The 13,889-nt window shown below is 48.5% G+C and overlaps 3 protein-coding genes across 13 annotated transcripts in view; 1 reads left to right on the top strand and 2 right to left on the bottom strand.

Annotated features, from left to right (window-relative positions):
* The window catches only part of ZMAT5 (zinc finger matrin-type 5), a 28,903-nt gene extending 24,159 nt beyond the window's left edge, over positions 1 to 4,744 (bottom strand). Inside the window, exons 1-2 of one of the 7 annotated variants that reach the window (XM_074972465.1) lie at positions 4,608 to 4,705; positions 1,248 to 1,295 (exon numbers count right to left, since the gene is read on the bottom strand). The gene's annotated coding sequence lies outside the window, so the exon portion shown is untranslated. Of the gene's footprint in view, positions 1 to 1,247; positions 1,296 to 3,312; positions 3,447 to 4,153; positions 4,172 to 4,443; positions 4,558 to 4,607 lie in introns of those variants that run through there. The other 6 variants (XM_074972458.1, XM_074972462.1, XM_074972460.1 and 3 more) reach the window with 6 other exon arrangements.
* Positions 4,745 to 4,926: 182 nt separating this feature from the next.
* On the top strand, positions 4,927 to 7,677 carry UQCR10 (ubiquinol-cytochrome c reductase, complex III subunit X). The gene is made up of 2 exons (XM_074972466.1): positions 4,927 to 5,134; positions 7,469 to 7,677. Exons 1-2 carry the CDS (start codon positions 4,994 to 4,996, stop codon positions 7,514 to 7,516), a joined length of 189 nt encoding a protein of 62 aa, XP_074828567.1. The 5' UTR covers positions 4,927 to 4,993; the 3' UTR covers positions 7,517 to 7,677.
* Positions 7,678 to 10,939: 3,262 nt separating this feature from the next.
* Positions 10,940 to 13,889, bottom strand: part of ASCC2 (activating signal cointegrator 1 complex subunit 2) — a 48,259-nt gene continuing 45,309 nt past the window's right edge. For all 5 annotated transcript variants that reach the window (XM_074972626.1, XM_074972624.1, XM_074972629.1 and 2 more), the window contains exons 18-20: positions 13,532 to 13,628; positions 12,654 to 12,733; positions 10,940 to 11,674 (exon numbers count right to left, since the gene is read on the bottom strand). In XM_074972626.1, coding sequence (XP_074828727.1) covers positions 11,503 to 11,674; positions 12,654 to 12,733; positions 13,532 to 13,628 — 349 coding nt within the window. In that variant the 3' untranslated portion in view covers positions 10,940 to 11,502. The remainder of the gene's footprint in view (positions 11,675 to 12,653; positions 12,734 to 13,531; positions 13,629 to 13,889) is intronic.

Below are 13,889 nucleotides of genomic sequence, written 5' to 3'. Positions count from 1 at the left end.
AGCACAAGAAATAAAGACTTAAAAACAAAAGATGGCCAGGACCAGAGCCCCCAGAAGGTTTTCCAGAGTCAGCAGGAACAATGCCATCAACAGGTGATCCCTTTGAGGGAAGGCTGGGCATTGGCGCTAGAACAGATCCTGCCAAGCCTTCATGTCAGCCAGCCACAGGGGCACCTCAAGGGCAAAACAAATCACTGCTACAAAGTCAATCTATCGGCCTCTCAGAGCCTGAGAAAGGAACCCTGTCTGTTTCATTCACTTCCAGTGAAAGATTCTTCAATGCCTGTGCCAGCCACTGCACAGATACAAGGGACTGGAGGAATCACACACTAATAAACCCCCACCTCGAGGCAAGAGGATCAGACGCACTGAATATAAATGCCTCTTTGTGGATCACCCTTTGTTCTCTAGGTACATGATAGATGGTAAAATACAAGGATAAGAATAAGCCAGATGGGGTTGGTCTGTGTCTCTCTCTCTCTCTCAGGTTCTGATTACCCTACTGGGAAACCAACTATGCTATCTAGAATGATGGCTAAATCTAGCTCTTGCTAGTAAAGTGCTACCATGGCTTGGATGGCCATGAGTTGCAACCCTGGTGAGCTCTTAAGCTCTGCAGGGGTGAAGCGTGAAGCTCTGCTCTGCAGTCCTGGAAGACACAACCCATCTTCAGTTAATCCCCGTTTACCTACCATTTGTCACCCTCTTCTACCTAACGCAATACAAACTTTTGTAGCCAACTGTGGAATCTGGCACTAGGCATATCTCAGCAGCCAGACAGCTTTTGGGATCTGTAGGGGAAAGTTCTTACAGCTTTCCACCACGTAAAGGGTCACTCAAGGATTTTATTGTTGTTTTTAAGTTTCTGTGTTCAGAGCCCTCGGACATCTGATTCCAGGAGATATACCAGCAGCTGACATTCACCCAAACTCTAGATTCCACCTCCCTGCTTCTGCACTCTATTTTTACTCCAATTTGCTCAAAACCAGATCTCAGATCAGGGAAAATGAGCTTGATTTCTGCAATGGATCCACACACAAAATATCCATGGAGTTCAGTGCAAATTTTATGTCCAGAAAACATTAAAGCATCTGACCCTGGGAAAATTAATTTAAATCTTTGCTTTTCTTTATTTGCATTTTTCATCATTCTGGCCCCATAACTGCAGAAACTAATTCCCAAAATAAACAGCAGCAGCAAAGAGTGAGAACTTTTGTAAAGTTCAGCAAATGCTACTTTCTACAAACCTTACATCCCTTGTGGTACTGGCTCCTGAATTCTTGTATCAAGTCAAACTATGGGGAAAAAATGTAATAAAGACCTATTAGAGGGTTACCGGATACTCGATAATAATGGGGGGGAGGGGACACGACAAAATGTTTTTTACAAGGAGCAAGATCAATAAATATTTTCCATCTTCTTCATAAAATTTCAATTACAACAGTTATTTGTTTGGATTTTAACAATCCTCTGTAGTGCTGCAATCCAGACTCTTCAGCACAGGCCTAGTGCCTGGGAATCAAAGTGAAAATGACTAGAACCAAAAGTGATATTGACTAAGCTATTTCCACTCTCCCTACTGAATGAAGCATAAATACAAAATAAACAGCATTACTGGTTAAAAGTACAAATAGAAAGAATTCCCTCAGTTTTAATAATCTTGGTTGTTATTAATAATTGTAATAATTAATAACAATATTAATTCTGCTTAATATTTTTTAACCTGGTTTTTCTCCTTTAATGTAATATTTGCAATTGGATCCATGCAAAGTGGACCCCTAGATCTAGACCTAGAGCCACCACACCAACATCAAGGAGCCTATACAGGTGCAGAGGTCCATCTGCCTTAACCCCATTTTAAAATAATATTGTTCTAGTTTAAAATCTTTTCAGAGCAACTTTTTCAAAAAGCAATAGCACAATCCAATGAGTGCAGCGACTGGCATACCCACATGTGCTGGGTGGCTGAAAAGATCCAAGGTACATTGCATAATCTCACACCCTTCCTCTCTAAGGGGAGTTTCACTGATTTCATTTACAGGTGCATGCAATCCAAGGAGGGGGAAGGAGATGCAGAAGAGAACATGTGTCTGATTTGTTTTTATCTGGGTGTAACGGATTTTTTTGTGCTGGACTCTGAAAATTGCTTCTGGGCCTCTCTCTCAATTTCCTGCTTCCTCATAATCAGGCTCAGGGCCATTTCAGCCACCTTGGGTAGGGTATCTAGGCAGACATGAAGTCAATTAAAGCCAAGTATCAAGCCTATGAGACCCAGCTGCCAATTTAAATATGTTCAGATCTCTATAGTAACAAGTGAAACCAGTGGAGTCTGCCAGCATCTCTCCACGCTGAAAAGAGGACAGATTCTGATCTCACTTACACCAGTGCAAATCCAGAATAACTCCACCAATTTCAATGGATTTAGTCAGGAGTCACACCAGCATAACTGTAATCAAAATCCAGCCAAGTGAGAATAGCTTATAGGTTTATTAGGAAAATTGCCTTAACAGAAGTGATACTCAGCAGGTACCACTGAAAAATCGTGGCCGAGTTTTCAAAGCCATCGAATAGATAGGTACACCTAATTCCCATGATAATTAATGGGAACTGGGTGTCCAAACCTCTTGGGCAACGTTCCAGCTTTTCTCCGTGTCTCTGACACAGACAGAGGCCTTGGTCCACACAAGAAACCTCCACTGATCTCAGCAGAAACTATGCACAAGATCAAGGAAAGCAAATGGCTCTGCAGCCAGGACTCCATTTCTGGGTTGCTGACACAACTGAAACACAGAAAAAATGTCAGTTTTTAAGATTCATTTTAAAATTCAATTTAAATACTCATTAAATAGAAACCCTGGGAGAGAGGAGGAGGTTTTAAAGGGAATTTTCCCCTCTTCCTTTGAGTTTGCTTGAATGTAGCCCCAGATACCCCTCCCCCACCCACTCTAAACCCAGATTTACCTCTGTCCTGCTGAGGTTTGAATTGATGGGGGTAATGTGTAACTGCTCCCCTTTTTAAAATGAACCATTCTGATATAAATAAGCAGAGGGCAAATGGGAACTGGAACTCCTCCAATAAAATGCATTCTAAGCAACTTCACCCTCCTCGTGCAATCACTGAAGTAAATGGCAGAACTTCCAATGATTTAAAGTAGACGCAGCACCAGGCCGCAAAATTAATGTTTTTCCTGGGCCTTCTACCAGAAGTCTCTGCTCTCGAACGATAACGACTCTTACTTTCACGTGTGATCGATAAAAAATAGCTGCATAAGTGTGCACACACACACCCCCAATATATGAAATCTAACACACCTCCCCTGTGGTCCCTTCTAACCCTAGGCGTCTATTTCCAGAAGCCAATGTTCTTTCCTCACGGACTTCTCTCAGCTCTGCTCATCACCCATCGCAATCCAGTGTCATGATCTGTGGTGCTGTTTCATGTAGAATTCAAGACTCTTTCTGTCGGTATGACGATCACCAAGAATGCCTTTTGTGTTGTGTAAAACACAATATGCAGATGGTCTATATAAACTTGTGCTGAAAATGTCAGTATTACTGATCTCGGGTGCAATCTGGGCTGCCCAATTCAAGACAGCTTGGCCCTGTCAGAGATGCCGTACACACTTACAGCTTCCATCGACATCCAGTTGCAGTTGTGGGCACCCAACACTCCCAAAATAGCCTCAAGCCCCCACTGTCGCAAGCCGAGCCCTACACACTGAAGCCGCTAAACCGAGAGGCTGTTCTTTGTTTGGCTGCAGGTTTCATTACTCCTCCCCACGTAAGAGGTACTTTAGGTCCTGCTAACTTTATAAAGACCTGTTTTGTGTTAAACGTATTCAAATCCCCAGCATGTCCACCTTCCCTCTGTGCGGTCACTGGGCCTGACCCACCACTCCTCGCGCAGCCCTTCACGCCAGCCCGGCGCGGGGCCGCGAGAGCCCCAGCCGGATGCGCGCCGTCGTGCGCTGGCCTTGACAGTGCATCGGGCCCGCCCGGGGGCGCAGAGCTTGAGGGGGGGCTCACCTAGGGGGGCAGCCTGCTGGGGGGGCCCATCTAGGGGGAGGCGGCCCGCCCTTGGGCCCCTGGGGGCGCAGAGCTCGAGGGGGCGGTAAGGGTGCATCAGGCCCGCCTGCCGGGGGAGGGGGCCCGCCTGGGGGCGCAGAGCTCGATGGGGGCCCACCTGGGGGGGCGGCCTGCTGCGGGGGGCCACCTGGGGGCGCAGAGCTCGAGGGGGGCCCACCTGGGGGAGGGGGCCCGCCGGGGGGGCCTATCTAGGGGGAGGCGGCCCGCCCTTGGGCCCCTGGGGGCGCAGAGCTCGAGGGGGCGGTAAGGGTGCATCGGGCCCGCCCGCCCGCCGGGAGGGGCACCTGGGGGGGCGCAGAGCTCGAGGGGGGGCCCAGAGCTCGAGGGGGCGGGGGACAGAGCTCGAGGGGGGCCCACCTGGGGGCGCAGAGCTCGAGGGGGGCGTGGAGGGGACAGGCCTCCAGCCAGGCCGCCCTGCGATGGGCCAGGAGGAGGAGGAGGAGGAGGAGCCGCCGCCGCCGCCGCCGCCGCCACCGCGCTCCCCGAGGCCTGCTACCCTGACCCGCCCCCCGGCCGCTCACCCGCACACAGACCCAGCCCGAGCCCCGGCGCCGCCCTGAGCGCGCACCCGCGCGGCCTGCTGGGGCTTGTCGTTTTTTACCGCCACCAGCGCGCGTCCGGCGCCCGCCTTCGAGCGAAGGGACTACATCTCCCAGAGGTCTCATCGCTGAGGGAACTACGGCCAGAGGCGAGCGTGGCGCTGTGCAGGCCGGGAAATGCAGTCCGCGTCTGCCCCCGAGAGCGAGAGCGAGAGCGAGGCCGAGGCGGGTTCCCCCCCCCCCCGTGGAGCTGCGCGACGCCGCACTACAAGCCCCATGGTCCCCCGCGGCAGGCCGCCGAGCCCCACTATAACTTCCGGGCGGAGGCCGCGCCTGCGCTAGCCCGGGCGGAGGCAGAGGAGGTCGCCATGCCGCTGCGCTCCCGCCTGTACAGCGTGTTCTTCCGCCGCACCTCCGCCTTCGCGCTCACCATCGCGCTGGGGGCCGTGCTCTTCGAGCGCGCCTTCGACCAGGGCGCCGACGCCTTCTACGAGCGCCTCAACCACGGGGTGAGGGCCGCGGGGCCGGGCCGGGCCGGGCGGGGCGGCCCAAGGTCAGGCTGGCCCGTGCGCTACGCCAGCCCCGGCCGCCCGCATACCCGGGCCGCGCCGCCGCCGGCTGCCCTGGGCCTGGCCGGTGACGCGCTCCCCCGCCCGGGGCGCTGGGGGCTGCGCGGGGAGGCCCCGGCCGCGCTGCCGCTGGGGCGCGGGCGGGGGGGTCCCGCACGCTCCTGTCCCGGACTCCCCGGGTCGCCCGGTCCCACCCCGGCTCCACGCGGGGCCAGTCCCCGTTTCTGCCCCGATCCCCAGGGGCCCCCTCAGGGATTGAACTCGCAGCCCTGGGTTTCGCGGCCAGCGCTCAAACCGCCGAGCTCCCCCCCCGCCGCCCCCCGGGGCTTCCCAAGCTGCCTTGGCCCTAATGGGAGGCGGTCAGAGACACTGTAGCATTGTAACAAAACCTGGATTTGTGCTGGAAATGGCCCACCTTGATCATCATACACACTGTAAGGAGAGTGGTCACTTTAGATAAGCTATTGCCAGCAGGAGAGTGGGGTGGGAGGAGGTATTGTTTCATGGTCTCTGTGTATATAATGTCTTCTGCAGTTTCCACAGTACGCATCCGATGAAGTGAGCTGTAGCTCACGAAAGCTCATGCTCAAATAAATTGGTTAGTCTCTAAGGTGCCACAAGTCCTCCTCTTCTTATTGTAGCATCGGGGGCTTAAAACAAGGACTGAATTTCTCCTGCTTCTCGACTGTCTCCAGTTTCCTATTTCTGGCGTCTAGCTCCAGGAGAAAGGTGGCTGCACCTTTGCCGGCAGCGTAGGTCAGGGGGTGTGTTGCCAGTCTTCAGGGCTGTCCCAAGCCGTCTGCCTTCGCCACAGCAGGAGAAGAGAGAAATCAAGTCATTATTGTAAAAAGAAAAGGAGTACTTGTGGCACCTTAGAGAAACCTGTCATTGTAGTTAAGTTGCATCCATAGACAGGAAAATCCTAATTAATGCTTAGATTCCATGGCAATAAGTGATACACACATTACCTGATCCTCCAGTGATCTGTAACTGTCCCCTTAGCATACCAAGTTGTGGTTTAAAAAAGTATGTGTTTTAATTCTAAAAGTATCCAGCGTTTGTGCAAAATACAAAATTACAGCCAAATATAAAGTGTGTATGATTTGCACATTTCCTTGTCCCTTCCAGGAGTTTGGAGCCAGATGAAACTTCTGATATCCAACTGGAATCATGTATTTCTTTGGCTACTTTCTTAATTGAGCAATTCAGTTAATTTTTAGGGTATTTTTTGTCATCTAGGGTTGTATGCTGACTTCCTCTTTTAAAGAGGCTATGATCCTGTCTAGGCCAGGCATTAGAAATGCTCTGATACTTTCTGCCCACAAACAGGAATCTTACAAGTATTTATTGTACCAGTTGGTTGTGATGGTTGGGCCAAAGACCTTGTTTTGGGTCCAGCTTGAATCTGTGTTGACTACAGTGGCTTTTCCTTAGTGTGAATGGGGAGCCAGAAGCTGCAACGCTTTGGTGTTTCTTAACCTGTAAGGCTACAGAGTAGGGCAGCAATAGGAACCTGCAAAGTTGTATGATCCTAGACTGCCTCCCTATAAAAATACACTTGAAAGCTACCTACATTCCCTTCCTGCTACTGTGGCTTACCTAATGCAGATCCTGAGTATGGGGCCCCAGGCTGAGGCATCCGTGCACTGCTCCAGGCTCTTGTGGCACTCACCTGGGAAAATACATGTGGCAAAGAGGCATCAGTAGATGCTTCTGCTCCAAGTATCATACTCTCCTCTGGTGACTGGGTACAGGGGGGCCATAGAACAAAAGAGCAAAGCTACTATAAAAATATTAAGCAAAATACAGAAAAGGGTGTGTGAATAGAAGGAAGAAATGGCAGCAAGTATGCTGGGACTTGAGAGGAAGGGGACCTGGTCTCATTCTGCCAGTCCACTGCAAGAGGCAGCTTCATGAAAAGATGGGATCCATTATCCTAATAACTCCACTCTACAGTGCAATTCTCCCTCTTGAAGTTACCCCAGAACTCTTGTTTCAAGTGTGTGCTGTGACTTGTGGAATAAGTGCTTTGGTATTCCTGGAGTGCTCTGGTCTGGCTAGGTAAGGCAATGTGTGGATGTGCCAAAGTGGTCACCCAAACAAGTGCCACTTGGATATGCTGTCAAGGGCAAGACCCCAAATGGGACAGCAATGGCAGGAAACTTCAGTGTGTTCCTCACTTATAGGCATTCCCTTTGGCTGAAAGTAAAAATTCAGCCCATCATCACTGGGACACATAGATAAGACTTCTTGCTTCTGTTTTTTCAAACGCAGAAACTGTGGAAACACATCAAGCACAAGTATGAGACCCAAGAAAAGTGAAGTGAGAGCTGCAGGAGCCATGCCGGGGTGTCTGTATCCCCTTGTGCAAAGTCTTCAGTTGCCCGATACCGGTTACCAAGAATGAAAATGGGCTTCTGACTGAAGAAATCTGAGCCGGAGTACATCACCAGCTTCATTTGTGGAAGAAACCTTGATGGACTTTAGTATTTACTCCTGTTGTGTTAAAATGTTCTGTTAAACTAATAAACTCACTAACCTATACCTCTTGTGCTTACATGTTCAGTTAACTTCCCCTGTGCTCCATATGTAAATAAGGGTTTATTGTTAACTACAAGATGTAGGGCTCTAAATTAACGTGGCATATAAAGCCTTATTTCTGTGGCAGTAGTATGGAAAATCATAAGTGGTTTGTTTTTAGTGTAAGCTAAAAAGTGGAAGCACATATACAGCTGAAGGCCTTTGTCAATATTTATTGCTTCTGCCTGGTAAATGTTCCAATTTATAACTCAGACCAATGTACAGACAGGAGCAATAGCCTTAAATAGGCAGGCAAAGCTAGCCAATCTCTCTAACCAGAAATGGTATCTCCAGATGTTCTTAATGCACTTTATTTAAAAGTTATTCCCCCAGCATTCAAACCCATCTTTTACTTAGCTCTTGGTTGTACTCAGCACTTTAGTCTCTTTATTTAAACATCTTCTCTTCTACAGTAATTAGTAATCAAATTACCTGGTTTGGGGGCTGTATCTTTGTTAATGTCAGACAAACCATCTTGCCTTTGCTTGCTGACAAATAATATGCACTTGTTCAGCAAGACGGCTGCCTCAGTAGTATTGATTTTAATTAAAATCTTAATTTTTAAATATCCTTCACTGTTCAGTGAGAAGTGCTGCTTTGTGCTCAGACAGCTGGCCTGAGCTGCACTTTAAAAACAAACACAAAAACCCTGGGGAAGAAGGGCTAAAATGAAGGGGTTGTAAATAGGATGTACGGCTGGTGTATTCCATATCATCTGTGAGCACAATAGTCTCTTGAAAAGAGACTAACTCATTTTAAACGTAGCGTCGGACTGGAGCTCTGTGTTAGCCTGCTGGGAGGGCTGTAGCGATTGGGTCTTAAGTGTTCTGCTCAGCCTTTCCCGCTTACGGGAGGAGTATGCTGGAGTGGGGTGCAGGCGGTGGCGTCTCTTGCTGTTTGATAAAAACATAAGGTGCTAAACAGATAGTGCCTGCCCTGGGAGCATAAAGCTAAATATCATCGTGGGGGACTGGTAAAAAGCAAGCAATGGGAGGGACACAGCTACAGTCTCACTATAGTAGTGCCATGTCTATACAGCAGCAGGCAAAACCTTTCCCAGAATAGGCACCAGGCTATGAGCCTGCAGCAGGGGTGTTGCGGGGGATTGTATGCAAGCAGCTAGCCCAAGCTGCCCTGCTTTGTTTTGTGTCAGGGGGCTATTCTTAGCCTGCTAGGTGGAGCAGCAGCGCTAGTACCTTTGTCTGTAATGGGAAGCACTCTCATCCTAACTCATAGCAGTGCCATCAGTTCCCATGACCCCTTGCTGCCTATTTCCAAAAACCCTCTTCCTTCACAGGAATTGAAGTTACAAAGTATTATCTAACTACGATTCCTTTAAAAGTAGTCCAGTGGGAATCTGGTTTTAGTGCATGGGGATGATAGAAAACAGCTACCTCCTGTCCATCCAGTGCAGTACTGTACAAACCAAGCTGGCTGCCAGTCGTACACAGCTTACACTTGAACTGTCTTTCTACTTGTTAAATTTCCACTAATAATGTGCAGTTGATGTTTTGCTGATGGATGACTCTGTGAGGTGGAATGGAGCTTGCTACAGCAGTAGCATGAACTGGAGAAAAGCTTTATGGATACTGAAAATAGACTGGTTTCAGAGTAGCAGCTGTGTTAGTCTGTATCCGCAAAAAGAAAAGGAGGACTTGGGGCACCTTTGAGACTCTCTAAGGTACCACAAGTCCTCTTCTTTTTTTGAAAATAGATTAACCACAATGGGTGCTGTTTACACTTGCTGGGTAAGGAGGATTTGCCAATATTTGGTAGAGTAAAAATGGCTGCTGTAGACTCGTAGCAGCCCTAGATTACTTTTATAGAGGCACCCTAGGGGGTAGGATTCAGGCCTTGCTGGGCTAATCTCATAACCTAAAAAAACCTCCAAACCCACATTTGCTTCTAGTGTAAGTTCTACCTGCAGTGCCGATAGCTTCATGCTATGCTGAACTAGTGATGGTGGTTTCAGCAGCCTTGAAGCTAGAGTTACCTAGCAATGAATACATATTAGATGGGGAGGTGTGGTAGCAAGTCTGGCAAAAAGCAAATTATTAGGCAAGGGGATAACTGAAAGTACAGGGGTTAAGTAGTTTCCCATGACAATGGGTTTTGGGAAAGCACAAGTGTTAAATTAATTCCTTTTACCCCATGTCCTAGTGGGCTGTTGAATAGTGCAGAAAATCTTATCCTGTGAACATTGAGGGGCTTTAATCTATTTGCATAATGGTGACAGCCATTTCCATCCTTTCTGAAAGCAACCCCAGTGTTAGCTGTACAGTCTCCTCCCCCTGCGTATAACTTGGCAGTGAGGGACATGCATACAAAGCTTAATACGAAAGGCTGCCTTCTGCAGTATTTGGAGAAAAGCAACATGTACTACACATGGGGAAACAAGGGCTAGAATGCTGGAAACCTTAGAATTCAGTGCATTTTAAGTAGCAGTAATACACCAAAAATAAATTGCTCTTGACTTTCTTTGGAGCAGGTTAATCTACCACAACCCATTTGTTACCTGTTTTTGTGGGGAGCTAATGTACTCATCCTACATTTGAAAATAAACAGTATAAGTTTACATGCTGGTGAGCAGAACACGTTTTAAATGTGCAGATATTTAGTGACAACTGTTAATGATATTTGTATCACAGACAGCTAGCGCAATCTCCAGTGTCTGTCTAGGCTCTTGTAAGGTAGCCCTCACCATGGTATCTGAGCACTTTACAAATAGATTAAAGTGACCTGAGGAACAGTCTCATTCTGTAGAAGTGATGTTTTCTATGACAAGATTGTTTCTCTTGAGCCCTCTGTCAGCAGGCAGAGATTGCTATTTACTACTAGCTCGTAGCAGTCCCCATGACAGGTATGAACTGAGCTGTTCTGCTTAACGAGTGGCAACAGGTAGCTATGGGGACTGTGACTGCAGATGCAAATCACTGCATGCCTTCCCCTCATTTGCATACTGTAATCATCATGCTTTAGATGCCTTGATAATGAATGCATTTCAAAGGGGCTTTGGTCCATGCATATCCACTGCACACCTCACTTCATTAAACAAGCTCCTAACTGCAGACATATGATAGTTCACTGCTAACAGATACAGACAGATTAAATTAGATAGGGTTCATTGACGGAAACTGTATAAAACACCAAGCCAAAAGATTCCAATTCTTTATCTGCATGTTTTTATACACATTTCTCGCTGGAGGGAGAGGAATTTAAAGTACATCACCATACAGCTGAACTCCTAGGGCTTTGTCGGCAACAGGAATGGGCCGCTGTGCGCTGGTTTCTATGCATCCCATAAGTCTCCTGCAGGATAAGGCAGCGTGTGTGGAGTGGGCAGCTGTAGCTAATGGCGCAGGCAAACCTCACTCTGCCAGTCGTAGTGCTCGTTCTAAGTGCTCCTAGCTGTGCTGACGGGATGCCCCAGGCAGATGGGGGGTGGGGGTGGGGGGGATGTTTCTTATATGAAAATAAAGTTCTCACAGAATCATTACAAATAGTTTTAAAAAATCCTGAATGGCAGTTGCTGCATTAGCTGTATTGACAACTAGCACGGCAGCAAGCCTGCCTGAGGGGCAGTTCCTATTCGTAAACGGAAAGCTCTCCCAAGGGCTGGGTGATCCCAGTTAACATTGCAGGGCTGGGTATTGCACCGTAACTTAAGATCAGGAGGCCCTCAGAAGTGAAGGCCTGAATCCAACGCAATGCCTTGGGCTAAGAGTCCCTCACGAAGGAATCATGCCTTTGTTCCGTTTCCTGTCAGCCATGACTCGGCGGTTATGATTAGCTCTTGCCCCTTTGTTGGCTTCCTTCTTCTTTCGCTCCTGGACTGTATCCCGGCTCTGTCCATGCCCCTTGACATTCCCTACAACAGCCGGGGTGTTGTCATACTTGTACCTGAAGTATAGATAAAAATGGGAATCACACAAGTTCTGCACAAGGCACACAGGATCACAAATCTAATTTTTCCTTCTAAGACAAAGGATCCTGTGGGGAGAGCACACCTGAGGGGAGTCCATCCACCCAGCCATCTCCCCTGATGAGTGAACTATGCAGCGCTTCTATAGTATCTGAACATTATCCACCAGCCATGTGATGACAGCTCACTCTTCCTGCTTTTAGCATGCCAGCAGCCAGCCAGATATTGCACTGAAGCCTTGTACTCTCCAGACATCCCCTGTGGTAGTTACTGAGGATCTAGAAAGCTCTTGTACCCCAAAATCTTACTAATCTTATGCAGGTTCCTGCTCTCCCTTCCCCCATATAACTGCAGCCGTAGCATTGCTGTGCCAGCGAGGGGACTTGCCAGGCATCCCTGCCACTTGGTGTAGCTGCACTCTAGGCAGCGAAATGGAAGCTGAGTAAGATGTTGGAAATGGGTCACTCCCAACAACCTTTTCAAAAGATGGACGGTCATTTCTGAAAGCAAACCTGAGGCCATGTGTACCCTGAACACCTCACCACAGTGCGGCTGTGTCACTACAGCACTGCCACTGTAAGGTATGTCGTGTAGCCGCTCTCCTGACGACCAAACAAGACCACCCCCAACGACAGACGGCAGCTTCAACACCGGCCGGAAGAGCGTCTCCCACCAACAAAGCGCTGTCCACAACGGCGCTTTTTGTCATTAAAACTTTTGTAATTCGGGGTTGGTTTGTTTTTTTCACACTCCTGAGTGACAAAAGTTTTAATGATGAAAGTGCAGTGTAGACATAGCCTAAGACCTGGAGCTTCTCGTCAATTCAAGATGCAACATACCATTGTGGCTGGAGCCCTAGGGAGACAGGAATATTCTGACCAGGTGCAACAGTCGGAGTGTTTTCCCACTGGCTTCAATGGAGCCATGATTCACCCATGGAGAGGGATTCCATCTTACCCTTTCCTTGCAAGGTAAGTCATCCGTCTGGCTTCAGCTCTCTCCCTCAGCACTGCTGGGTCCTGCACAAAATGGTCCTGCTGTGGGATGAAAATAAAGTTTTTAATCTCATTATCGTCTTACCAGCATTCAGCACGACTTGGGGAGCTACACAAGCCTGACTTCTTGTGGCTATCTGGTGTGGGGAGAGTCCCCCGCATCCCTCAGCTGAAGTTATGAATTACAGCCAAGTAGTCCCCCAGGATCAGTGACAGGGAGCGACTGAGGTGAGATGCCAAATTAATCAGTGAAAAGCATCCAAAAATTTGAATTGCAAGTGTTTTCACTGAGATTTTAGGCTCCCCCCCCCGCCATCACAGCCAAATCATAGAATATCAGGGTTGGAAGGGACCTCAGGAGATCATCTAGTCCAACCCCCAGCTCAAAGCAGGACCAATCCCCAGTTTTTGCCCCAGATCCCTAAATGGCCCCCTCAAGGATTGAACTCACAACCCTGGGTTTAGCAGGCCAATGCTCAAACCACTGAGCTATCCGTCCCCCCCAATTTCCATTAAATCCATGACAACCATAAAAATAATAGAGCCTTAACGATCCTCCCCTCTGCCCCCCCCACACTGTCCTCTCTTCCAGAGAGGCATGCACGCCTCTCCAAGGAGTGAGAGTCATGTGACATGCCTCGGTGGGGAGGCTGTGGGCAACTGTACTCGGGGGACACTTCACAGTCCAGAAAAGCAGAGCTGCCTCAATGCAGATTCATGTTCTGGAAAACTAAACCCTTTCCACACTGTTACTGGTCTGGGCTTCAGCAGGTGAAACAGACAGGGCACACAACAGAACTGAGTGCCAATTCCCATCAGCCTACAAATTAAGCTAGTAACCTTTGTTGTTTCCTTTTCAGTCTCCTCCACTTCCTCCTCCTCCTCCTCCTCCTCCTCTTGTCCTTTGGGTCTCAGGACTTGAGGGATGGTAAATGGCCTGGGAATTTGAGAGAGAAAAGTGAAAGATTCAGTACTATTTCATCTGGGCAATTCTGATACTAGAATATTTTAAAGACACTTCTGAATTACAGAAGGGCAGTTCTTTCAAGAAGTGAAATCCACAGCTTTTATGGACCTGCCTAATTTGTAAAGCAAGTGGACTGAATTAGCAAATCTAGAAAGAAAGAGAGCAGCCAATGACGAATTTGCCATGTTCCAGTGACTTCCGGGAGATCTGCAATTGGTGAATATAGACTAA

The sequence above is a fragment of the Natator depressus genome, chromosome 15, assembly GCF_965152275.1.
Source record: "Natator depressus isolate rNatDep1 chromosome 15, rNatDep2.hap1, whole genome shotgun sequence".
Classification (NCBI taxonomy): Eukaryota; Metazoa; Chordata; order Testudines; family Cheloniidae; genus Natator; species Natator depressus.
Note: the sequence above shows the minus strand (reverse complement) of the source record. Positions and strands in the feature narration are given on the sequence as shown.

Excerpts from the sequence above, each read along its gene's own strand:
- UQCR10 (XM_074972466.1), top strand. The coding sequence starts at position 4,994 with ATGCCGCTGCGCTCCCGCCTGTACAGCGTGTTCTTCCGCCGCACCTCC. Across the intron at positions 5,135-7,468 it reads ACGAGCGCCTCAACCACGGG|AAACTGTGGAAACACATCAA; the intron begins GTGAGGGCCGCG and ends TTTCAAACGCAG.